We start from the raw sequence: 25,661 nt of genomic DNA, 5'->3' as shown, positions 1-25,661 counted from the left end.
TTTCAATCAAAATAAAGCCTTAAGTAACATATTTTGTTGATGTGTGCACAAACCTCCAACTATGTATTTTATACGGAGCACACAGAGTTAAGTTGTTTTCATTCAATTAACAGATTTGTATTGACATTTCAATGCACTAATGGCATGATCAGCATGATTTAATTTTACTTTATTACATAAAAAGCAATATTCTTTAAGCTATTTAAGCTATTTATTAGCAAATATACACACATAATGCAGTGCTGTACTCTCAGCATGATATCATTACATAAAAAGCAATAGTCTTTTGCATGAACTTTGAAACTATCGCCTAGATTTAGAGTTCTGCGTTAGCCGTCAAAACCAGCGTTAGGGGGTCCTAACGCTGGTTTTGGTCTACCGCTGGTATATAGAGTCTTGTAGGTAAGGGTCTAACGCTCACTTTCCAGCCGCAACTTTTCCATACCGCAGATCCCCTTACGTCAATTGCGTATCCTATCTTTTCAATGGGATCTTTCTAATGCTGTTATTGAGAGTTGCAGTGGCGGTAAATATGCCTGTACGCTCCCTTTTTGGAGCCTAACGCAGCCATTCAGACAACTCTAAATACCAGCGTTGTTTAAAAGGTGCGGGGGGGAAAAAACACGCGTAGCTAACGCACCCCTTTGGCCGCAAAACTCTAAATCTAGGCGTTAGTGTACACAACTTCCCAACTCTGTATCTTATATGGTGCACACGGAGTTTGTTTTCATTTAATTAACTGATCTGTATTAACAGTTCAGTGTACCAATAGCATGATCAGCATGATCCACTTTTACATTATCATATAAAAAGCATGCATCTCACTACATAAAAAGCAATATTTTTTCTGCATGAACCCCGACAAGGGTTATAAATATGTTTGTCCTCTATCATCACATACTGATGTGCAGTCATTACTTTAAGTTATTAGCTTTCAAAAAAGAACATAGAAAATCTATACATCTCTCTTCAAATCCCAACTAAATTAAAATCTTATGTAACACAATTTGTTGAAGTGTGCACAAACCTCCAACCCTGTATCCTATACGGCACAAAAAGTTAAGTTGCTTTTATTCAATCAACTGATCTGTATTGACAGCTCAATGTACCAATAGCTCACATTCCTGCCTCATGCAGGAATAAGTAATACATTTTGTCAATGTGTGCACAAACCTTCAACTATGTATTTTACACAGTGCACACAGAGTTAAGCTGTTTTCATCCAATTAACTGATTTGTATTGACAGCTCAATTTACCAACAGCAGGATCAACACAATATAATTTTACTTTATTACACAAAAAGCAATATTTTTAAAGCTATTTAATAGTAAATATACACACATAATGTAGTGCTATACTCTCAGCATGATTTAGTTACCTTATTACATAAAAAGCAATATTCTTTTGCATGAACTCTGAAACAATGTGTGCACAAATTTCCAACTCTGTAGATTATATGGCGCACACAGAGTTCAGTTTGTTTTCATTTTAATTAACTGATCTGTACTAACAGCTCAATATACCAATAGCATGGTCTGCATGATCTACTTTTACTTCAACATATAATAAGCATGTACCTCACTACATAAATAGCAATATTTTTCTGCATGAAATATTTATGCCCTTTATTATAATACACTGATGCGCAGTCATTACTTTTAGTTATTGACTTTCGAGAAAGAACACAGAAAATCTACACATTTCCCTACCAATTCTAAACAATTAAAACCCTTTATAACACATTTTGTTGAAGTGTGCACAAACCTCCAACCCTGTATCTTATACGGCATAAACAGAGTTAAGTTGCTTTCATTCAATTAATTGATCTGTATTGACAGCTCAATGTACCAATAGCTCACATTCCTGCTCTATGCAATGAACCAATCTGAAGCACGGTAGGAGGGTTTTGTAACTCCATAAGAGCTTGAGTCAAACGAAGCGCCGGACCCCCTCTGAGGAAGCGTATAAGTGAAACGTGACTGCGTCAGGGGCTTCGTGTTTATTTTAAAGGCACTCTGTTAATTTTAGACTATCTACTAATTGATATTTTTATTTGTTGTTGTAACATTTGTTGTAACATATTGTGGGAAGGATGGGGAAGGGATTTATAGCTTATTTAGTGTAAAAAAAAAGTGGTTTATCTACCCTAATATAGGGCAATACAGGACACAGTTCCTAAATAGAGGCTCTTACATTTACCTAATATCATTGATTTTCCCCCTCCTCCTCATATGTCATAAACAACTCAAAATCAGCAACATTGATGTACTTTATATAAGTCACAGTTACAGAGTTGTGATTTTAACTATTTATGTGTAAAAAGAGCATACATTTCCCTATTCTCTCAATAGGTTTTTCTTTCATTTAAATGTTGTAATATGCTCTAAGCACACTCCCAGCCAGTTACCTCTTTCTATCATATAGACAACAAGGTCAGCTGGGAGATATTAGAACTTTTGCCTTTTCCAGCAATTCTGGGATCACCTCCCTCTGTTTTGTTATATATCAGTATACATCTGCACTTCTTTAGTGCACAAACAATAGAATTCTAAGAAATAACTATGAAAATCTTTTGAAATATCACCCTTTATAGTGAACCAAGAAAATCGTGAACCAATATACGGTACCCATTGAATAAACAACAGTCTTAGATATAAACTGAAATATTATCTATAAGCTCAGCACCGTTATTTCTTTGAATAAAATCCAATTAGTTGGGCACACCAACTTACTTCATATCCTGAAAACACCTGCTTAAAGGGACACTGAACCAAAAAAAAAATTATTTTGTGATTCATATAGCGCATGCAATTTTAAGCAACTTTCTAATTTACTCCTAATATCAAATTTTCTTCATTCTCTTGGTATGTTTATTTGAAAAGCAAGAATGTAAGTTTAGATGCCGGCCCATTTTTAGTGAACAACCTGGGTTGGCCTTGCTGATTGGACAGCACCAATAAACAAGTGCTGTCCATGGTTCTGAAACAAACATTTGCTGGCTTCTTAGCATAGATGCCTTCTTTTTCAAATAAAGATAGCAAGAGAACGAAGAAAATTTAATAATAGAATTAAATTAGAAAGTTGCTTAAAATTGCATGCTCTATCTGAATCATGAAAGAAAATTGGGTTCAGTGTCCCTTTACGCAATATCCTAACTAAATCCTAATTCCTTAGTTATTACTGGGGAATCCTTACTATCCAGCAGTCTATTTTCTATATCTAACATAGTGTTATTATGAGATCTCAGGTGTTAGAGAAAAAAAAGACAGGCAAAGGGCTTTAACATTGAGATACATACATATACATATCTAAGGATGTATATGTATGTATGTATATATAAGTATATAAAATATATATTTTTATATATGTTTATATTTGTGTACATATGTGTACATATGTCTGAATATGTATTTATGTATTTATATGTATATTTATATATATGTTGCGGGTAAAGTCAGATATTGCGTAATCCTAGGATTACCCTGGTAAAACGGACATTCCAATGTTCTGCACATAGAGGAATATGTTTTAAGTATTTATAAATGGATATCCCTACAGTGGGGCAAAAAAGTATTTAGTCAGTCACCAATTGTGCAAGTTATCCCACTTAAGAAGATGAGAGAGGCCTGTAATTTTCATTATAGGTATACCTCAACTATGAGAGACAAAATGTGGAAACAAATCCAGACAATCACATTGTCTGATTTGGAAAGAATTTATTTGCAAATTATGGTGGAAAATAAGTTTTTGGTCAATATCAAAAGTTCATCTCAATGCTTTGTTATATATCCTTTGTTGGCAATGACAGAGGTCAAACGTTTTCTGTAAGTCTTCACAAGGTTGTCACACACTGTTGCTGGTATGTTGGCCCTTTCCTGCATGCAGATCTCCTCTAGAGCAGTGATGTTTTGGGGCTGTCGCTGGGAAACACAGACTTTCAACTCCCTCCAAAGGTTTTCTATGGGGTTGAGATCTGGAGATTGGCTAGGCCACTCCAGGACCTTGAAATGCTTCTTACGTAGCCACTCCTTATTTGCCCGGGCGGTGTGTTTGGGATCATTGTCATGCTGAAAGACCAAGCCACATTTCATCTTCAATGTCCTTGCTGATGGAAGGAGGTTTGCACTCAAAATCTCGCGATACATGGCCCCATTCATTCTTTCATGTATACGGATCAGTCGTCCTGTTCCCTTTGCAGAGAAACAGCCCCAAAGCATGATGTTGCCACCCCCATGATTCACAGTAGGTATTGTGTTCTTTGGTTGCAACTCAGCATTCTTTCTCCTCCAAACACGATGAGTTATGTTTCTACCAAACAGTTCTACTTTGGTTTCATCTGACTATATGACATTCTCCCAATCCACTTTTGGATCATCCAAATGCTCTCTAGCATACTTTAGATGGGCCCAGACATGTACTGGCTTAAGCAGGGGGACACGTCTGGCACTGCAGGATCTGAGTCCCTGGCGGCGTAGTGTGTTATTGACGGTAGCCTTTGTTACGTTGGTCCCAGCTCTCTGCAGGTCATTCACTAGGTACCCCCGTGCGGTTCTGGGATGTTTGCTCACCGTTCTTGTGATCATTTTGACCCCACGGGGTGAGATCTTGTGTGGACCCCCAGATCGAGGGAGATTATCAGTGGTCTTGTATGTCTTCCATTTTCTAATTATTGCTCCCACAGTTGATTCACACCAAGCTGCTTGCCTATTGCAGATTCAGTCTTCCCAGCCTGGTGCAGGTCTACAATTTTGTTTCTGGTGTCCTTCGACAGATCTTTGGTCTTCACCATAGTGGAGTTTGGAGTGTGACTGTTTGAGGTTGTGGACAGGTGTCTTTTATACTGATAACAAGCTCAAACAGGTGCCATTAATACAGGTAATGAGTGGAGGACAGAGGAGCCTCTTAAAGAAGAAGATACAGGTCTGTGAGAGCCAGAAATCTTGCTTGTTTGTAGGTGACTTATTTTCCACCATAATATGCAAATAAATTCTTTCCAAATCAGACAATGTGATTGTCTGGATTTGTTTCGACATTTTGTCTCTCATAGTTGAGGTATACCTATGATGAAAATTACAGGCCTCTCTCATCTTCTTAAGTGGGAGAACTTAAGAAGATGAGAGGCCTGTAATTTTCATCATAGGTATACCTCAACTATGAGAGACAAAATGTTGAAACAAATCCAGACAATCACATTGTCTGATTTGGAAATAATTTATTTGCATATTATGGTGGAAAAAAAATAGTACATACCAGCACTATTTTAAAATAACAAACTCTTGATAGTAGAATAAAAAAAAAAAACTACAACTAAACACCACATACTCTTAACCATCTCCGTGGAGATGTTGCCTGTGCAACGGCAAAGAGAATGACTGGGGTGGGCTGAGCCTAGGAGGGACTATATGGCCAGCTTTGCTGGGACTCTTTGCCATTTCCTGTTGGGGAAGAGATATTCCCACAAGTAAGGATGACGCCGTGGACCGGACACACCAATGTTGGAGAAATAAGTATTAGGTCAGCTACAAACAAGCAAGATTTCTGGCTCTCACAGACCTGTATCTTCTTCTTTAAGAGGCTCCTCTGTCCTCCACTCATTACCTGTATTAATGGCACCTGTTTGAACTTGTTATCAGTATAAAAGACACCTGTCCACAACCTCAAAAAGTCACACTCCAAACTCCACTATGGTGAAGACAAAGAGCTGTCGAAGGACACCAGAAACAAAATTGTAGACCTGCACCAGGCTGGGAAGACTGAATCTGCAATAGGCAAGCAGCTTGGTGTGAAGAAATCAACTGTGGGAGCAATAATTAGAAAATGGAAGACATACAAGATGTCAGGGTTTTTTCCCTGTTGTTTGCTGGCAGCCATTTTACTCACCTCTCTTTCTGACTATGGTGCATTGTGGGGGATGCTGCTCATTTCCTACACTTCCTTTTATGGCCAGACTGGTATGCATCATCCATGTGAGACAGGATGCAGTCTCAGAATTGTCATGTCATCACTTATTATTTAAAGGGCCTCTGTTCAGTATTCTTTGCCTTTGCGTTATCTCAGACCTGTTTGTGAGAGTTCCTGTGTATTACCTGCTGCCTGACGTCCTTCCTGGTTCCTGATCCCTGGCTTGTTCCTGACTCTGCTGTTTTCCTTGTTCCTGATTCCGGCTCGTCTGACTATTTGCTTTGGCTCCTGACTCGACTCGTCTGACTACCAGCTCTGATTTTGACCCCTGGCTTGTTATTTGACTTGTGGACTTTTTATTATGTTTTGCTATTAATAAAGGTGTGATTATTTTTGCACTTCTCATTTTAGTCTGATTCCTGGCACCCTGACATTACGCATAGGCCATGAATCCTGATGGTGCTAATAATCCACCTTTACCTGCCATCATTTCCAGGATAGATGGACAGGATCACCGCTTGGATCAATTTGCAGTAGCCCTGCAAACTCGCACTGCACATTTGGACCAAAGTGTCCCGCAAGTTATGGCTGCTTCTGTTTCCGCTGCTGCACCTATGCCTACCAGGAGCATGTCCGGTTCTGCACCTCTACCTCAGCGATATGGAGGCAATCCTATTCAGTGCAGAGGGTTTTTGAACCAGGTGGGCATTTACTTTGAGATGTTACCTCAGGCATTTCCCTCTGACAGAGCTAAGGTGGGATTTCTCATCTCGTTACTCTCTGACACAGCTCTTGCCTGGGCTAATCCCTTGTGGGAGACTAATAAACCTGTGATTTCAAATTATCCTGACTTTGTGGCCTCCTTTCGAAGGGTATTTGATGTTCTGGCTCGCTCCTCCTCTGCTGCTAAATGACTCATTTCCATTCAACAAGGTACAAGATCTGTTGCTCAGTATGCTATTGAGTTCCGTACACTTGTCGCAGAGGTAGGTTGGAACAATGAAGCCTTTGTTGACGCCTTCTTTCATGGGCTCTCTGATGCAATTAAAGACGAAGTTGCTGCCAGAGATTTACCAGAGGATCTTGAGGCATTGGTGTCTTTTTTTATTCTAATTTACATCAGACTCAGAGAGAGGCCCTCTTTCAAGGAGCGTTTGCGGAAGCCTCCTGTTCCGTTGTCTCCTATGTGTTCGTTCCCACCCATGCCTTCCTCTCCTCCCATGCCTCCTGGTCCCGAGTCACCAGGTACTGCTGAGCCAATGCAGTTGGGATTCACGCATCTCTCCACGGCAGAGAGGGCCTTTAGGAGGAGGGAGGGGCTCTGCCTCTATTGTGGGTTACAGGGCCACCTTTTGAAGTCTTGTCCTACATGGCCGGGAAGCACTCACACCTAAGGTCCTGTTGGGGGCAGACCTTGGGTGGTTTATCCTCGTCCCCGGAACTGCTTAAGGAGAGACCTTTTGTCATGGTTGTCCTTTCCTGGGTGGACTCCTCCATAGTCACTCAGGCTCTTGTTGACCCCGGTGCTGCGGGCTATTTCATTGACAGTGCTTTTGTATCAAAGCACTCCATTCCTGTTTTGCCTCGGTCTGTTCCGCTTGCTATTAAGGCCATTGATGGCAGGCCCCTTCAGCCCGCACTCGTTACTCACAAAACTGCTCCATTGTCCATGGATGTTGGGGCTCTCCATTTTTAAATCCTCTAGTTCCAGGTGATAAACTCTCCACATTTTCCGGTTGTTCTGGGTTATCCCTGGCTCCAAAAGTACAATCCCAGTCTCGACTGGTGCAGGCCTGAAATTTTGTCGTGGTCCCTGCAATGTATTTCCACTTGTCTTCGGAAACCAGTTAAAGTCTTGTGCACTTCTTCGGTATCTCAATTGCCAGAGGAGTACCAAGAGTTCCTAGACGTGTTTGACAAGGTGCGTGCCGGTACGTTGCCTCCTCACTGGTCTTACAATTGTGCCATAGACCTGCAACCCGGAGCCATTCCTCCTCGGGGCCGGGTGTACCCTCTGTCTGTTGCAGAGAATTATGCTATGGAGGAGTATGTTGCCGATGCTCTGTCGCGGAGGATCATCTGCAAATCATGCTCTCCTGCAGGGGCTGGCTTCTTCTTTGTGAAGAAAAAGGGTGGCGAGTTAAGACCATGTATCGATTATAGGGGTCTTAATCGTCTTACCATTAAGAATGCTTACCCTATTCCGCTCATTACGGAACTCTTTCACCGCCTCAAGGGAGCTACGGTCTTTACTAAACTTGATTTGACAGGAGCGTACAATCTCATTAGGATTATGGAGGGTCACGAATGAAAAACAGCATTTAACACCAGGAGCGGGCATTATGAGTATCTTGTAATGCCCTTTGGCCTATGTAATGCTCCTGCTGTTTTTCAGGAATTTATTAATGATGTCCTACGAGATATGTTGCAACAGTGTGTTGTGGTGTACTTAGACGTGAGGCTCATCGTTCTGATGTTACACAGGTTCTTCAGAGACTACGTGAGAACGGCCTGTTTTGTAAATTCGAGAAATGTGAGTTCCATCAGACTCAAGTAACCTTCCTAGGTTATGTTATCTCCGTTGCAGGGTTCTCCATGGATCCTGACAAGTTATCTGCAGTTCTGCAGTGGTCTCGCTCAGTTGGTCTTCGGTCTATTCAACGTTTTTTGGGGTTTGCCAATTACTATAGAAAGTTTATTAAAAACTTTTCTTCCTATGTCAAACCTATCACAGACATGACCCGAAAAGAGAATGATCCACTCCACTGGTCACCTACTGCCATTAAGGCCTTTGATAGTCTTAAGACTGCCTTTGCTGCCGCTCCAGTTCTGGCTCATCCTAACCCTTTCCTGCCTTTCGTTCTTGAGTTCGACGTGTCTGAGACTGGAGTAGGTACCCTCTTGTCTCAATGTCCTACGCCTGATGGTTCCTTGCATCCGTGTGGTTTCTTCTCTAAGAAATTGTCTCCAGCGGAGTGCAATTATGAAATTGGCGTCAGGGAATTACTGGCCATAATTTTGGCACTCAAGGAATGGAGGCATCCTCTCGAGGGTACTAGCGTGCCAGTGCTCATTCTTACTGACCACAAGAATTTAACTTATCTATCTGAAGCAAAACGATTGTCGCCCCGACAGGCCAGATGGGCGCTATTTTTGTCTTGGTTTAATTATGTGGTCTCCTACCTGCCTGGTAGTAAAAATGTTAGGGCTGATGCCCTCTCTCGACAATTTGCGCCTCTGTCCAAGGAGGAGTCTGCACCTACTCCTGTTATACCTCCTGACCATATTTTTGCTACCATACATATTAATTTGACTTCTCCCTTGGGGGAGGAGATCTTGGCTGCACAAACCAATGCATCGCCTGAGAAACCTAGTGGTAAGTGTTTTGTTCCTGAGAATCTTCGAACTAAACTTTTGCACACTTACCATTATCCTAAAGCCGCAGGTCTCCCAGGCAAGAACCAAATGATTTGGTCTGTCACTCGACAATTCTGGTGGCCAGGTCTTCGTTCTGATATTGCTGCGTATGTTGCCTCCTGCTCAGTTTGTGCACAGAATAAGACTCTTCAACGTCTTCCTGTGGGTCTTCTTCAACCTATTGCTAATGGTGAGCGTCCTTGGACACATCTTTCCATGGACTTCATTGTTGAGCTCCCTGTTTCCAATGGCAATACTGTTATCCTTATGGTAGTTTACCATTTTTCTAAAATGTCACATTGCATTCCCTTGATGAAGCTTCCTACCGCTTAGGAGCTTGCTTCGATTTTTGCCCGGGAGGTCTTCGTTTACATGGGTTACCCAAGGAGATAGTGTCGGACCGGGGTAGCCAGTTTGTCTCCAGATTTTGGCGTTCCTTTTGTGCTCAAATGGGGATCCAGCTTTCCTTCTCCTCGGCATATCACCCTCAATCCAATGGGGCTGTGGAATGGTCTAATCAAGCTCTGGAACAGTTCCTCCGTTGCTATGTCTCAGATCACCACAATAATTGGTCTGAACTGTTACCTTGGGCAGAGTTTGCTCATAATAGTGCTATTAATGCTTCCTCCAAGTTATCCCCGTTCATGGCGAATTATGGGTTTCAAACATCCTTGTTGCCCGATTCATTCATGTCTCTGGGTATTCCGGCTTTGGAGGAGCATTTCCGGCAACTCTGTTCCACATGGGTGCAGATTCAGGATTGCCTTCAGCGTTCTATGCAGCGCCAAAAGTTCCAGGCTGATCGTAGGCGTCTGCCCGCACCTTCCTACAAGGTTGGTGAGAGAGTTTGGTTGTCCTCCCGCAACTTGAACCTTTATGTGCCTTCCAATAAATTGGCTCCCCGTTATGTTGGTCCTTTTCTAATACTCCGACAGGTTAATCCTGTGGCCTACGCTCTTGACCTTCCTCCTGCTATGCGCATCTCCAATGTTTTTCATGTCTCCCTCTTGAAACCATTGGTTTGTAATTGGTTTACCACTGTGTTGCCTCATCCCCATCCTATCTTTGTTGACAACCATGAGGAGTATGAGGTCAGCAGCATTATTGACTGTCGTATGTTCAGGGGCCGTGTACAGTATTTGGTTCACTGGAGGGGCTACGGTCCAGAGGAGAGTTCTCAGGTTCCCTCCTCTGATGTTCATGCTCCCATCCTCCTCCGTGCCTTCCATGCCCATTTCCCCAATAAGCCTTTTGTCCTCCCGCGGGGGAGGGGTCATTGAGGGGAGGGTACTCTCAGGGTTTTTTCCCTGTTGCTTGCCATGTGCTGCTGGCAGCCATTTTACTCACCTCTCTTCCTGACTATGGTGCATTGTGGGGGATGCTGCTCATATCCTACACTTCCTTTTATGGCCAGACTGGTGTGCATCATCCATGTGAGACAGGATGCAGTCTCAGAATTGTGATGTCATCACTTATTATTTAAAGGGCCTCTGTTCAGTATGCTTTGCCTTTGCGTTGTCTCAGACCTGTTTGTGAGAGTTCCTGTGTATTACCTGGCTGCCTGACGTCCTTCCTGGTTCCTGATCTCTGGCTTGTTCCTGACTCTGCTGTTTTCCTTGTTCCTGATTCCGGCTCTTCTGACTAATCGCTTTGGCTCCTGACTCGGCTCGTCTGACTACCAGCTCTGGTTTTGACTCCTGGCTTGTTATTTGACTTGTGGACTTTTTATTATTTTTTGCTATTAATAAAGGTGTGATTATTTTTGCACTTCTCGTCTCAGTCTGATTCCTTGCACCCTGACACAAGACCACTGATAATCTCCCTCGATCTGGAGCTCTATGCAAGATCTCACCCTGTGGGGTCAAAATGATCACAAGAACGGTGAGCAAACATCCCAGAACCACACGGGGGGACCTAGTGAATGACCTGCAGAGAGTTGGGACCAACGTAACAAAGGCTACCATCAGTAACACACTATGCCGCCAGGGACTCAGATCCTGCAGTGCCAGACGTGTCCCCCTGCTTAAGCCAGTACATGTCCGGGCCCGTCTGAAGTATGCTAGAGAGCATTTGGATGATCCAGAAGCAGATTGGGAGAATGTCATATGGTCAGATGAAACCAAAGTAGAACTGTTTGGTAGAAACACAACTTGTCGTGTTCGGAGGAGAGAGAATGCTGAGTTGCAATCAAAGAACACCATACCTACTGTGAAGCATGGGGGTGGCAACATCATCCTTTGGGGCTGTTTATCTGCAAAGGGAACAGGACGACTGATCCGTGTACATGAAAGAATTAATGGGGCCATGTATTGTGAGATTTTGAGTGCAAACCTCCTTCCATCAGCAAGGGCATTGAAGAAGAAACATGGCTGGGTCTTTCAGCATGACAATGATCCCAAACACACCGCCCTGGCAATGAAGGAGTGGCTTGGTAAGAAGCATTTCAAGGTCCTGGAGTGTCTTAGCCAGTCTCCAGATCTCAACCCCATAGAAAACCTTTGGAGGGAGTTGAAAGTCTGTGTTGTTCAGAGACAGCCCCAAAACATCACTGCTCTAGAGGAGATCTGCATGCAGGAATTGGCCAACATACCTGCAACAGTGTGTGACAACCTTGTGAAGACTTACAGAAAACGTTTGACCTCTGCCATTGCCAACAAAGGATATATAACAAAGTATTGAGATGAACTTTTGATATTGACCAAATACTTATTTTCCACAATAAATTGCAAATAAATTATTTCCAAATCAGACAATGTGATTGTCTGGATTTGTTTCCACATTTTGTCTCTCATAGTTGAGGTATACCTATAATGAAAATTATAGGCCTCTCTCATCTTCTTAAGTGGGAGAACGTGCACAATTGGTGGCTGACTAAATACTTTTTTGCCCCACTGTATATATGTAGAAATATGTATTTAAGAATAAATAGAACATATTCTGCTATGTGAAGAACATTGGAATGTGAAACATTAATATTTTGATGTCGGTTTAGCGCACTTGAGAATATATGTGATCGGGTTTACGTGCGGGTGGGGTGTTAGATATTTTTCCACTTTTTTTGCTCCATTAACTTCTATGGGGGAATAGCTTAAGGTGATCGCGATATTCAAAGTTCTGATTTTTAGGCACATTGGGTTAGCGTAAGTGTAAACGTTTTACTTTCAACTTGTAATAGACGCGCTACCCGATGCTGAAAAACTAATGAATAGCACATTAAGGTAAAAATTCTTTCAACTTCATTGTGCTAACTTCTTAGTAAATAGAGGTAAAGATAACGGTTATTGTAATGTCTTTAAAGGGACAATCTATTGCAAAAATTACATACTGTAATTTGTAAGAGCAGGTAATTCTTGCATTATTGCCCCTATTTTACTATGTACTTAACCAGCACAGGGATTAAACATACAGGTAAAGTCCCACTCAGGTGCCACTAGTTTTGCAACTCCTGAGCAAAAACACTACTGGGGAGCCAATCAGGAGATGTAGTCACAAATATCTGCCAGTTATCTGCTGTTTTGTGGTTTAGAGATGTAATGCATGATTCTTGGTGCTCTACAAAGTGGGATTGTACCTATGTGTTTTATTTTGTTGTTGTTTTTCTGTCACAAAAAATACTTTATGAATAATGCATTTATTAAATAAAGTACAAATAACAATCAAAAATATTAGTCATAGACAGACTGATACCATTATACCATGAAGAGTTTACTTGCAAAAACAAAATAAGGGAACCATTTATAAAAAATAAAGAGCCAATAAATATAATTTATATACCAGATATTTGCATTTTGTTATTGGAGTATATAAAAAATATATTAACAAACTTAAAGAAATATCTATTTGGATAACAGCATTAATTGCTGTTGATCTGATGCATAACATTTATAATTGCTGTCGTCTTCATACTTCATAAAAGTGATAGGTTTAAATGTAAAAATATAAAAATATAAAGTATATTTACAAACCTCCCACAAGATTACTTTAGAGACCATCCTGGAGTCATTTGATGATCATCAAGCTACTTTAGAAGTAATTTGCACATCATCAGACATCATCAGGCTTGTAAAGTAATCAGCTAAGGTAAACCATTCTGGGTGATGACTGCAGAAAGATTAGCAGATTACCTTAATGATTAGTTCACAAGCATGAACAATCGGTGAATTACTCTAGAGTCAACTAATTTAAATATTTTGGCCTCTAGGCATATTTTAGAATGGCTTCTGATGACTAGTCTGGAGTCATCTATTACTTCAGAATGACTCCAGGGAGATCATCCTTTTTGACTAGGGCTCTCAACTTTCCCTGTTTGAGAGGGACTATACCTAATTATAAAATCTGTCCCCGTGTGTTAGCCAAAAGTCCTGATTCACAGAATTTCCCTTAGTCCCACCTGCAGACCTCTCCCAGGCATGCCCAAAAACTGTCCAGAAATGCTCACCGACAGCCCTGACACACCCATGATCCAGCCCACTATCCAACCATGACCTCACCCTCTCCCGACAAGGCCCCAGCCACAAAACAGCAACACCTCCTCAACCTTGTGAGTCTCTAATACCTAGATACAAATGCTGGGAGGTATGTATTTACTTTAATTTCAAAAAAATTAATTGAAAGGTAAATTAAAAATGAAAGGCTGGTGAAATGCCTCTGTGGTTTCCAAGACAAACAGGATTACTTAAGAGATCCTCCTGGAGTCATTTGATGATCAACAAACTACTTAAGAAGTCATCAGATATCTTCAGGCTTGTAAAGTCATCAGCTAAAGTAAGCAAGTTCTGGGTGATGACTTTAGAATAATTAGCAGATTACCTTACTGATTACTTCACAAGCATGAGCAGCCAGTAAATGGCTCTAGAGTCATCTCATTTAAAAAAATTTCGGCCTGTGGGCATACTTTAGGATGGCTTCTGATGACTAGTCTGGAGTCATCGATTACTTCAGAATGACTCCAGGAAGGTCATCCTTTTTGACTAGGGTTCTTGAATTAAATGGTGATATATATAGTCCTTTTTTGTAATAAGTGGCCACAAATGTTTCTGTGTTTTTTTTATTCAGTTCATAGAATTAAAGGGACACTGAACCCAATTTTTTCTTTCGTGATTCAGATAGAGCATGCAATTTTAGGCAACTTTCTAATTTCCTCCTATTATCAATTTTTCTTCGTTCTCTTGCTATCTTTATTTGAAAAAGAAGGCATATGAGCTTTTTTTATTCAGATTTCTGGACACCACTTTTTATTGGTGGATGAATAGTTATCCACCAATCAGCAAGGACAACCCAGGTTGTTCACCAAAAATGGGCCGGCATCTAAACTTCCATTCTTCCATTTCAAATAATGATACCAAGAGAATAAAGAAAATGTGATAATAGGAGTAAATTAGAAAGTTGCTTAAAATGTCATGTTCTATCTGAATCACGAAAGAAAAAATTTGGGTTCAGTGTCCCTTTAAGCCCACTTCAAGAACCTAATAAAGCACAATGTGATATGCAGTAAATAAGCATGTGGTTCTGTGATGACACAGGGTATATGTATCTTTTTTAGTTTAGAAAATGTGTTGTGTAATTAAGAGTAGCTTTATATGTCATCAATTACTTTATATGTTTTTTGATATTTATTGCTATATCATGTTGATGACATATGTTTTAGTAACACATAGTTTTGTTTCCAGGGTCAAATAGAAGACCGGGTCGGCTTTTTTCCTGCCAACTTTGTTCAAAAAGTTCAACCAAATGAAAGACTTTTCCGGTGCTGCAGGACTTTTATTGGATGCAAAGAACAGGGGCAGATAACAATTAAAGAAAACCAGGTATTACCCTTTATTATCCATTGCTAGTTAGCACACAATATGTCTGAGATATCATATGACAGTATTCTTAATGCACAATCAATATAACCTTATAGAGCCGGGACTTATTTTTTTTATATATCCATGTGCTCAAGTCACTTATTGACTTAAGAGACTTTTAAAATATATTCTTAAGGGTTGTTCTATGGTCCTCAAGGATAAATGTTTAGCAACCTTGTAATAAATATAGGGGGAAAATTACTGTTTTTGTTCCTTGGAAAAAAGAATCATAATTCTACAAATAATTATTTCACTGTTTTGTTTTAAATAGTTCAAAATAAAATAGGCTTATATAGTCTATTTAGACTAGTGACTAGTGCTGCTGATTGGATCATCAGTAGTTTGTGCTTGGGGTTGCAGTTCTCTGTGGCTCCAGAGTGGTGCTTTAAGTATGTGTTTAACCAATTTGCAGTGATAAAATTGTATTAGGCCTTCTTAATATACAGTCATACATTAACACTGATGAATTTTAATGGTGTGCTATGTACTCGGAAATATCACATCTGTATTTACTCATTTTAATGTCTTTATGTGAAAGGCCATATTTAAGTTAAGATTTTCAGATTTTGAGATTCCAATCTAATTGTGTTAGATAAACCACTATTTCCTGCTAGAACATTTGTAATTTAAACCGTTAAGCTTTTGATAGCCATCACAGATATTTCTCAGATAATCTGTCATTTGTTTTTCACTTAGGGCTAGATTACAAGTGGAGCACTATCGTTAGCGCTAGGGGGAATGGAGGGGGATGGCAGTTTCAGGGTCAATAGTATAGTTTAGATATTGCGATGTGTGGGGATGTAGGTGGGGAGGATGGCGGTTTAGGGGTTAATAGCATATTTATGTAGTTTGCGTTGTGGAGGGGATAGTGGTTTAGGGGTTAATAGTGTAGTGGGGACTTTTGCGGTGGGCTATGTGGCGGTTTAGGGGTTATTAGAGTAGGGACTTATGGTGATTCGGGTTAGCACGTGAGTAGGGTGCTAGATTTTTTAAAAACTTTTTTGCTCTATTGACTTCTATGAAGCAGTAAGTGATGGCGCTAGCGGAAAACCTTTTGCGCAAGTCGGGTTAGAGCTAGAGCAATAATTTTTTACTTTCAATTTTGTAATACCAGCGCAACCCGACTCAAGCAATTTTTTTTACGGCTGGCTCAATTATCACTCTAGCGAAATCGCTAGTTAGCACTCCACTTGTAATCTAGCCCTTAATTGTTCTTACTGGATTTATCTCAATAGGGCACCTCTGTTTTAAGAAATATTTTTTACTTAATAAATGAAGCAGGGACATATGCTTAGGAGCTGACCCATTTCTGGAGCACTATATGGCAGCAGTTTTGCAAGAAAGTTATCCATTTGCAAGAGCACTAGATAGCAGCACTATTTCCTGCAGTATAGTGATCCAGATGCCTAGGTATCTCTTCAAAACAGAATATAATGTCAACAAAGCAAATTTTATAATAGAAGTAAATTGTAAACTTTTTTTTAAAATGGCATGATCATTTTTGGGTTTCATATCCCTTTATGTAATGCAATCAACCATGATTCTTATTGGTTTCAATATCATTGAAAAAAGACAAAAAACTTCCTAGCTACTGACACATTCGGAAGGATTTGAATGGAGTCACTATTTCTTTTTGTACGGTATACTACTTTATTATTCTTCCCCTGATTATCCTCTATATTTACTTATGGCCCAGTCATCTATAGGTTACAACACAAGCTCTTAGGGGTGTAACCTAAGTATAGTGTCATATTTGAGATTTTACCCAGCAGTTTGTTGCTTTGCTGATAAGCTACTGGAGAACTTTTGCCCTATGTATCTTATTGTAAATAAGTCTTTGTTTTTCATTTAATCTCTGGCCTCAACTACCTGCAGTTGTGACTCATTTTGCAATTAAAGGGACATTAAACTGCTGGGTACAACTACAGTAGCATGGTTACTACTCACCATGCTATTGTTTTTTTTTTACCTGCAGCTGTCATCAACGTTGTTCTCTTATTTTAACTCCTACAATTATCAGATAGTGAAGCTCTCCATCTTCAAACTGGGTGCTGCCATCTTGGAGCTTATATTTGTTATGTCACATTTAATATGTTTAATAAAACTGCAAAAATTTAACGTTTCTACTCGCTATTATGTAAACTAAACTGAAGTGCAAGGTACAGCCATCAAGAAGCCGGTAAAATCACAGATCTGCAGGATGTTAAAAGATGGAGGCGCCCAGTATAAAATGCAGAGCTTTACTAGCTTGATTCTATAATGAGTTAAAATAAGACAACGGCTTTGGGTACAGGAGGAAAACAATAACATAGTAAATAATAACAATCCTACTCTAGTTGTACCCAGCAGATTAATGTCCCATTAACCTCAGACTATTAAAAGTCAGCCCTTTCCTGTATTCCTTGCTTGTTAATAGGACTAGCTTCCTGGCTGTATCTTGTCTGGCAGTTCTGGAATCTTATTGCTGACTACTTTGGCCTGACTTTGTTTGCAGAACCTTGCCTACCTGACCTCGTCTACTACTTAACCCTCGGTCACTGTCCACTACTACTTAACTTTCCTAGCAGCTTGGGGACCCCAACACTTGATACCAAGTATAGCAGAGGGGGAAACCTAAAGTCTGGGTTGTCACACCTACATATAGTATAGTGCTCAATAAAATAAGCATTTTAAAAGTGTATTTGAATGTATGTTGTTAAATTATAATCAAATTGCACATATAAACTTGTATTAATTGTATGAATCTAAATTGCATTAAAAGCCCACAGCAAAATGTGAATTTACGATAAGGAATTGTGACACACAAATTGTCTATCTGGGACTTTACAGCCCTTTCGGGTTTTAACTCATTTCGTTTCCAGCTATTTCAAAATACTTGCCAAAAATACCAAAGAATTGTTAGCATTTTTGCTATCACTCCATTTAAACAGAAATAGAGCCTTGCTTTTTTTATCTTCCTGTCAAAACTATATATTTTTTTAAGGCGACAAAGGGGCCAAATTATCAAGCTCTGAATGGAGCTTGATGCCGCTGTTTCCGCACGAGCTTTATGCCTTACGACGTGTAAGGAAGATGAACATATATATATATTTTAATTTTGTTTATTTTTTATATTTCTGTAGTGTAGTGGTCCCACACCTCTCCCCTCTGGCAATCGTTAGTTAGAACCCCCCATTCCACCTTTTTTCCACCTCACGGGTGATTAGTTTGCGCTTTACAAGTAGCCAATAGATAGATAGATAGATCCCTCCAGCTCCCTTCATCCCACTCCCTCCCTCGCCCTTCCACTGCTGGGCTGCCCACTTTCCTCCGGCTTTCCACACCTCCGCGGGCACCAGCAGATTTTCATTAGAGATGATGACACACACAGAGTCACTGTCTGTAACGATCTGGCATCTGCCTTCATATGGAACCGGTGCACCGAACGTGCTCCCGTTCCATATGCAGACAGGTGCCTGCAGCTCAGGAAGACCAGCTCTTGGCTGTAACTTTACTGCCGAGACTGCTGTAGCTTCCTGCAGCTGCAATGTATATATAAGTTAAGTGGTACAATTAGCTTCGTACCACATGATATATACATACCTCACATTGGGTCAAGTGGTTAAGGAATACATGTCGAAAACCAAGTTTAAAACGTTTAGTTTAAAAGGCCTGTGGCCTGCTTATTTATAGCTCACAGAAAAATTCCAGAAAATCAATGTCTGTTTTAACACTGGCCCATTCCATTGTCTGTACTCCAACACTTTCCTTCAACAACAATAACCACTCCGCCATTACTGATTTAACAAGACCTTTATAGCTTCAGCACACTCCAGGTCAGTTTAAAGGGATATACCATCCATATACTAAATCACTTAAAAATGATGCAGCTTACTGTAAAAAGCTTACAATAAATTATCCCCTGTATATTTCTAGGTAAAAAAAAGATTTTTTACCTCAAAATTTCTTCAGCTTACCAGAGTAAGTTCGCTGTGAACCAGAGCTATTCTTTTTACTGTCCTGGCGAAGAAGAAAAAAACAACAGGCAATCAACATCACCAGTGCTGAATTCACACTTTTCTTTACAGTGATCTTATGAAATAATGCTAGATTTCATAGGTAACGTCCTTAGACTGAGGAGGGTAATAAAATGGCTGTGCATGCACATGCCAGATTCACACTGCCTTGCAATTCCTGGTACTAGCATCCCAACTGGATGCTTCAGGGGAGATTTATCAAGCAGCCGATGCTGCTAGCTCCGCCCCATGTTTCCGACTCACCGGAAAAATAAGTTAAGAAGCATCGGTCATAAGACCACTGCTTCTTAACTCATCCGCCACCTCTGAGGTGGCAGACTGCAATCATCCCGATCAGATACGATCGGAATAATTGACACCCCCTGCTAGCAGGCGATTAGCCACAAATGTGCAGGGGGCGTCATTGCACAAGCAGTTCACCAGAAATGCTTTTGCAATGTTGAATGCCAACGGCATATGCTGTTGGCATTTAGCGATGTCGGGAGGACATGATTCACTACAGCAAATCATGTCTGCCTGCCATTTGTTAAATCGGTCCCTTAAAGTTCATTTATAATGGGATGTGGCTTCTGAGGAAATTGTGAAACCAAAATTCAAAGGGTTCCTTATATTTCTATTATAAAATGAGTCTTGTAACTTTGGTGATGGAGCTGACCAGGGGCAGTTATTGAGCGTGTATGACATTTTCCTGCATTTGTCATCAGAATACTCTAAGCCTGTTACACCTGCAGTTCTTGCTGTTTACTGTACTTATTAAACTGCACTGTATGCAAAAATAGAAACACATGGGCCTAGTTTCTATTGAGGTGGTAAAGTTTGGAAACTAGTGGTAACATAAAATTCTTCATAGACATTAATGGAGATAAATATTTTTATCACCAGTTTCCAAACGTTACCATCTTAATGAAAACTAGGCCATGGTAGGTAAAGTACACAGGAAACAACAAAAAATCTTTCTATCAGTGTCGGGAGCTTCCTTTTACATTTCCATTCCCCTGCAAAATTGTGCATTCCATAGATCATCATTACTTCTTATGAAAGTCTATACCCGACACTCTGGGATATCCAAGTTAACAAAACAGTAAAGTTCAAACAAAGTTTCATTATTCAGATAGAGCATGCAATTTAAAGAACTTTCCAATTTAGTTATAATATGATATGTGCTTTGTCCTCTTGGTATCCTTTCATGAAATGACTACCTAGGTAGCCTCAGGAGCTGCAATACACTGTTGGGAGCTAGCTGGTGATTGGTGTCTGCACATATATGCCTCTTGTCTTTTGTCCACCAGATGTATTCACTTTGCTCCCAAGTAGTGCATTGATGTTCTGATCTGACTCCTCAACAAAGGACACCAAGAGAGCAAAGCAAATTGGATAATAGAAGTAAATTGGAACATTTTTTAATTTGCATGCTCTAACTCACTGGTTTTCAAACCCGTCCTCACGCCTCCCCAACAGTCCAGGTTTTCAGGATTGCCTTGGATGAGATCAGGTAAAATAACCATGGTTACTAATCAGCTGATTATTTCACCTGTGCTCTAGTTCAGATATCCTCACAATGTGTCCTTTTTAGGGAAACCTTAAGACAGGTTTGAAAACCAGTGCTCTATCTGAATAATACATTTAATTTTGACTTTGCTGTCCCTGTAACATTTTCTCTCCACTGCAAAATTGTGAATTCTATAGAGCTTCATTATTTTCTATGTACATGAACATGCTGACAAAGTTTAGATTAGCAGTCCCTAATTCCTTAGCAGCCTGTGATGATTATTTGAGTTTCCCTGAAGCCTGTTCATTTTAATCAACACTTTATCAAACTAACTGGTCTGGACGTTTCATTTAAAACCAGAACAATGTGTAATCCCGTATTACATTCATGCAGAAATCTAAATCAGGATACTTTTGGGTATATGATGTGATATATGTCCCTTTTATGTCATGCTTTGATCTTACTACAGAGAACAGCTGTATATGCTGATTTTATCACCTGTTTCGTTTGTGTAGAAACAAATGTTGTGTATGCGTACAGTGCCATCCAATTCTTCTATACAAGAACGTGAAATTAAATTTGACACTTTTTCAAAAATGCAGTACCAGAGTCAAGCATCAGTGTCACTCCCTGGTGACAGTTCAGCTGGGTCTTTGTTTACAGCTGTCTGATAGCCTGTTTAGTTTGGCATCTTCCAACCAGTGGAGACAATCTCTACTTTATTTTGTAGTTGGGCCAAATTAGTAAAAAGACAGAGGTGCCAGGACTGATTTCTCAGAAGGAGCACACTTTATTATTTTTCAGGAGCAAATTATTATGTGCCGTCTAATTCATTATTGTTGTATAGTCTTCAAGGCAGCTGAGGCACTGTCATGACAGAGCTTAGAATGCCATCAATTAAGTTCTTCATTCAAAGTGACAGCTATTAGACTTCAGCAAAACGAGCTTAGTTTGGAAAGTGCAGTGGAGCAATTCCTGCTTTTGAAATAAATTCAGCAGGGGACTTTAGGTCACCATAACTCCATACATCATTGATCTTAGTCTGGCAACATAAAATAGAGGCTCTTTGAATTCTTATTATGTATTTTTCATGCCACATAATACAGTGTTTATATATCTTGATGTGTGTGTGTGTGTGTATACTGTGTGTATATATATATATATATATCTGAAACAGAAGAGGGAGGGGCGCACAGCAGAGAAAAACTCCTGGTGTAGTATGTCTGGACACTTGTTTGATGTTTACAAAACAGTGACAAATGCAAACTCACGTGTTTCCACCTCAACCATATGAGGTATAGATAAGACTCTGAGTGGTGAATATCCACTAGGGAAGGCAATCAAATCCCCTTGCGTCGGCGACTTGTCTTTCACTCCTCCTGAACAGTCCTCACCTCTCCGGCAGAAACTTAACCACTTCTAGAAAGGGGGGGGGGGGCTGTAACATGTGTCTTGGAGGAAAAGTCTCTTGCAAACGTTATTGGTTAGTGGGTTAAATGAATATATGTGTCAAACACCTTGAAGTTCTAAAAGGGTGTTTTATTCAGAGACACAAATCATATAAAAGTCATATAAAATTTCCATAAAAAATATATACTTTCCATAAAAAGTCACTTGTTTAAAAACCGCTTCTACCAGAGCAAATGCAATGTAACAGCATGTGTGAACGGTTATAATAAGAAACTCACTCGTATATGCTAAACCACTCTGGCTGGTTGTATTGATCCCCAGTGAATCTGGGTCCTTAGCAGGCAGTGCCGTAGCACTTCGTTGTTTGAACTCGGCTCGTGAGGGGGCGTGGCCTGATGCGTTTCATGACACGATTGGTCACTTCATCAGAGGTCTGATGAAGTGACCAATCGTGTCACGAAACGCATCAGGCCACGCCCCCCTCACGAGCTGAGTTCACTTGAAAGACAAGTCGCAGACGCAAGGGGATTTGATTGCCTTCCCTAGTGGATATTCACCACTCAGAGTCTTATCTATACCTCATATGGTTGAGGTGGAAACACGTGAGTTTGCATTTGTCACTGTTTTGTAACCATCAAACAAGTGTCCAGACATACTACACCAGGAGTTTTTCTCTGCTGTGCGCCCCTCCCTGTTCTGTTTCAGATATCTTTGCCCTAAGGAGCTTCCCTGTTCACAGGGGGACTTCTCTCACCTTTGGGAAAAGGCTGCAGGTGGAATTGAATGACTCTTATTCCCTCCAAACACTAACATTGGTGTCACTGGGAGCCCTACACACATAGGACTATACTGGTATATTTAATTCAAATTGGGACTGTCCAGGTTCATAGTGCTGTATCACACTGTCTTTACATATATATATATATATATATATATATATATATATATATATATATATATATATATATATATATATATATATATATATACAGTATATATATATATATATATCACCAAAAATAAAAACCTACTTGTCTATAAAATCTGTTTTCTTGTGGGCATGGCTAATTATTTAAATCTTGAAAGAAAAGAAAATACACTAAGCAATACAACCCAGTCATGTTGAAAACCAGCTCTCAGATACATTGTTATCACATAGCATATGCACCCAGAAGGTGTTTCTAAAATGCTTTGCAATGTCATACCGTTTGCTACAGAGCAGTATTGTTTGGCTGGTGCATAGTCAAGTTATACTTCGCTACTTACAGGACATAAATAGGGTTGCCAGATGTCCAGTATTTAACCGGACAGTCCAGTATTTTAGCAGTCTGCCCAGTAAAATCTTCACAAAAATACTGGACACTTGAATGTCCAGTTTCTTTACCCCTTAACGACCACAACACACCATGTACATTGCTGGTCATTATGTTGTTGTTTTTTTTGTTATAATAGTGCTATTATACCCTCCCTGGCCATGGGAAATAGCATGGTCTTGACGCTGGCAGCAAGACTGTGCTATTAAAAATGCAAGCCCCATAGAAAGACCATTAATTATAGGGTATGTTGTTGGTTCTTAAGGGGTTAAAGTCCCTGTGTGTTATCTAAAAATAAAATGCTGCATATACCTCAATACAGTACAAAAAGGAAAAAGTGGGGGTAGTCAATGGGGTAAATCACTTCTATGTACATGTGTTACTGGCAGATAATAAGGTAAAAGTATTGATTTGTATGTTACTGGCAGCCAAGGTGTAAAATGACTGCTCAGCTGTGAAAAATATACATGGGATCAAGAGTGGGGGCTAATGTATAGCTTTCGGGGGGCATTATTATTATTATTATTACATATTATTGTGTCCAGCTGGCAACCCTATAAATAAAATAAGATCTTCCCATAACAAAAATTGCATGTTGTACTAAAGTAAAAAAAAATATCCCCCCAAAAAGCCAAAAATATACATTTCAAAGACATATCTCAAAGCACTATATTAATTTTGTACTTTTTTTTATTATTACTTTATTATTTTTATTATTAATTATTATTATTATTCTATTTTTATACTTCCACCAGATTTGTACAAGTTCTGAAAAGGAACAAAATGGCTTTCTCAGAGTGAACAGTGGGAAGAAAAAAGGATACGTTCCCTTAGATGTGCTGGAAAACGTCTGACTTCAGATAGTGGATATTACAAATGGATAAGCTTTCTGGAAATGCAGGTCTGCTTCATCTAGCACTGCGTTATCAACATGAGTCGTTCCATCGCTGAATCGACAAGACCTATGAAAATAGGAAATCAGAGGAGCTTTGAGACTGTTATAATCTTTAAAAAATACTTGGTTAACAAATTGAGAAAAGAGAAATTAGATCTTTTAAAGCAGAGGAGGAAAAAGTTTTGCGTGATAGAAAATAACTTTATGTCTTAAAAGGAAATGTTATACTGGGAATTTTGAACAACAGGTTTGAAGGGGTAGCTTTAATAATTATGCCTTTAGAAGAGCATATCTGGCTCAGCATTTATTCCTACAAATAAACTGTATTTCCCTGGACTAAGATATTAAAATGATCCTAACGGGAAATGTAATGTGCCTGCAAATTTCTATGTATACATTCTTATCACTAAGTGTATGTGTAAGAAAATGTATTGAGAATATCATTTGATGGAACTTGTGTCATAAACATTCATGTTTATTGTTCTTCTTTTGATCAGTTTATCGAGATATTTTTATCTTTATCTTCTTTTTTTACACACCCTTTTATATGTAAAACCTACTGAAATACTAGTACCCATAACTACCTTTCTATGTATCATGACAACAATTTATGCAAATATTTTTTTAAAAAATGTTAACTTTTTATTGTAATTTAAGTTGGTTTTTTTGTTTGTTTGGTTTTTTTCTTACATGTAAACGTTTGGCTTTTTTGTTGTTGTTATTATTGAGCCACATTATATGTTAGAAATTTTAGATATATGTGAGTTTATGAAATTTGTTTGATACAAGAAAATTAAACGAGTACTGTTTAATATTCTAAATCCTGATCATTTTATGAACTTACTGTATGGCAAAAAAAAATTTAAAAGATGAAAAAATACATTATAAAAATGTCATTATTTTTTCTGTTTTGATTTTTAGTTGCAAGCAGGTAGTATAAGAATATTGTATGTGTATGTCCAAAGTAATATACAGGTGGCCCTCATTTTACAATGGTTCAATTTACACCATTTTAGAATAACAACCTTTTTTCCAGTCATGTGACTGCTATTGAAAAGCATTGAGAAACAGTGCATTTATTAAAATAGCCAGTAGGTGGAGCTGTCTGCTTGTGTTGCAGCAAAGCCAAGCAAGCTGAAATTAATCAGTTTAACCAGACCTGAGCCATCAAGCAGATTTCAAAGGAACAAGATCTTCATGTCTATAAATCAGTCCAAGACACAAAGTGATGAGCTGCACCAGGGTACTTGTTAAAAAAACTTTTATTGCAGGTCACAGAAACTCCCCTCAAGAAGCATTATTACACAACAATAAAGGACATTGTGGTGTGTGTAGAAATCACCCAAAGAGCTTATCGCTGATGCGTTTCAGCC

The 25,661-nt window shown here is 39.5% G+C and overlaps 1 protein-coding gene across 1 annotated transcript in view; it reads left to right on the top strand.

Annotated features, from left to right (window-relative positions):
- Positions 1-24,833, top strand: part of STAC (SH3 and cysteine rich domain) — a 472,981-nt gene extending 448,148 nt beyond the window's left edge. Inside the window, exons 10-11 of the mRNA XM_053714461.1 lie at positions 14,989-15,126; positions 24,149-24,833. Coding sequence (XP_053570436.1) covers positions 14,989-15,126; positions 24,149-24,247 — 237 coding nt within the window. The 3' untranslated portion in view covers positions 24,248-24,833. The remainder of the gene's footprint in view (positions 1-14,988; positions 15,127-24,148) is intronic.
- The last annotated feature ends 828 nt before the right edge of the window (positions 24,834-25,661 follow it).

The sequence above is a fragment of the Bombina bombina genome, chromosome 5, assembly GCF_027579735.1.
Source record: "Bombina bombina isolate aBomBom1 chromosome 5, aBomBom1.pri, whole genome shotgun sequence".
NCBI classification, from domain to species: domain Eukaryota; kingdom Metazoa; phylum Chordata; class Amphibia; order Anura; family Bombinatoridae; genus Bombina; species Bombina bombina.
Note: the sequence above shows the minus strand (reverse complement) of the source record. Positions and strands in the feature narration are given on the sequence as shown.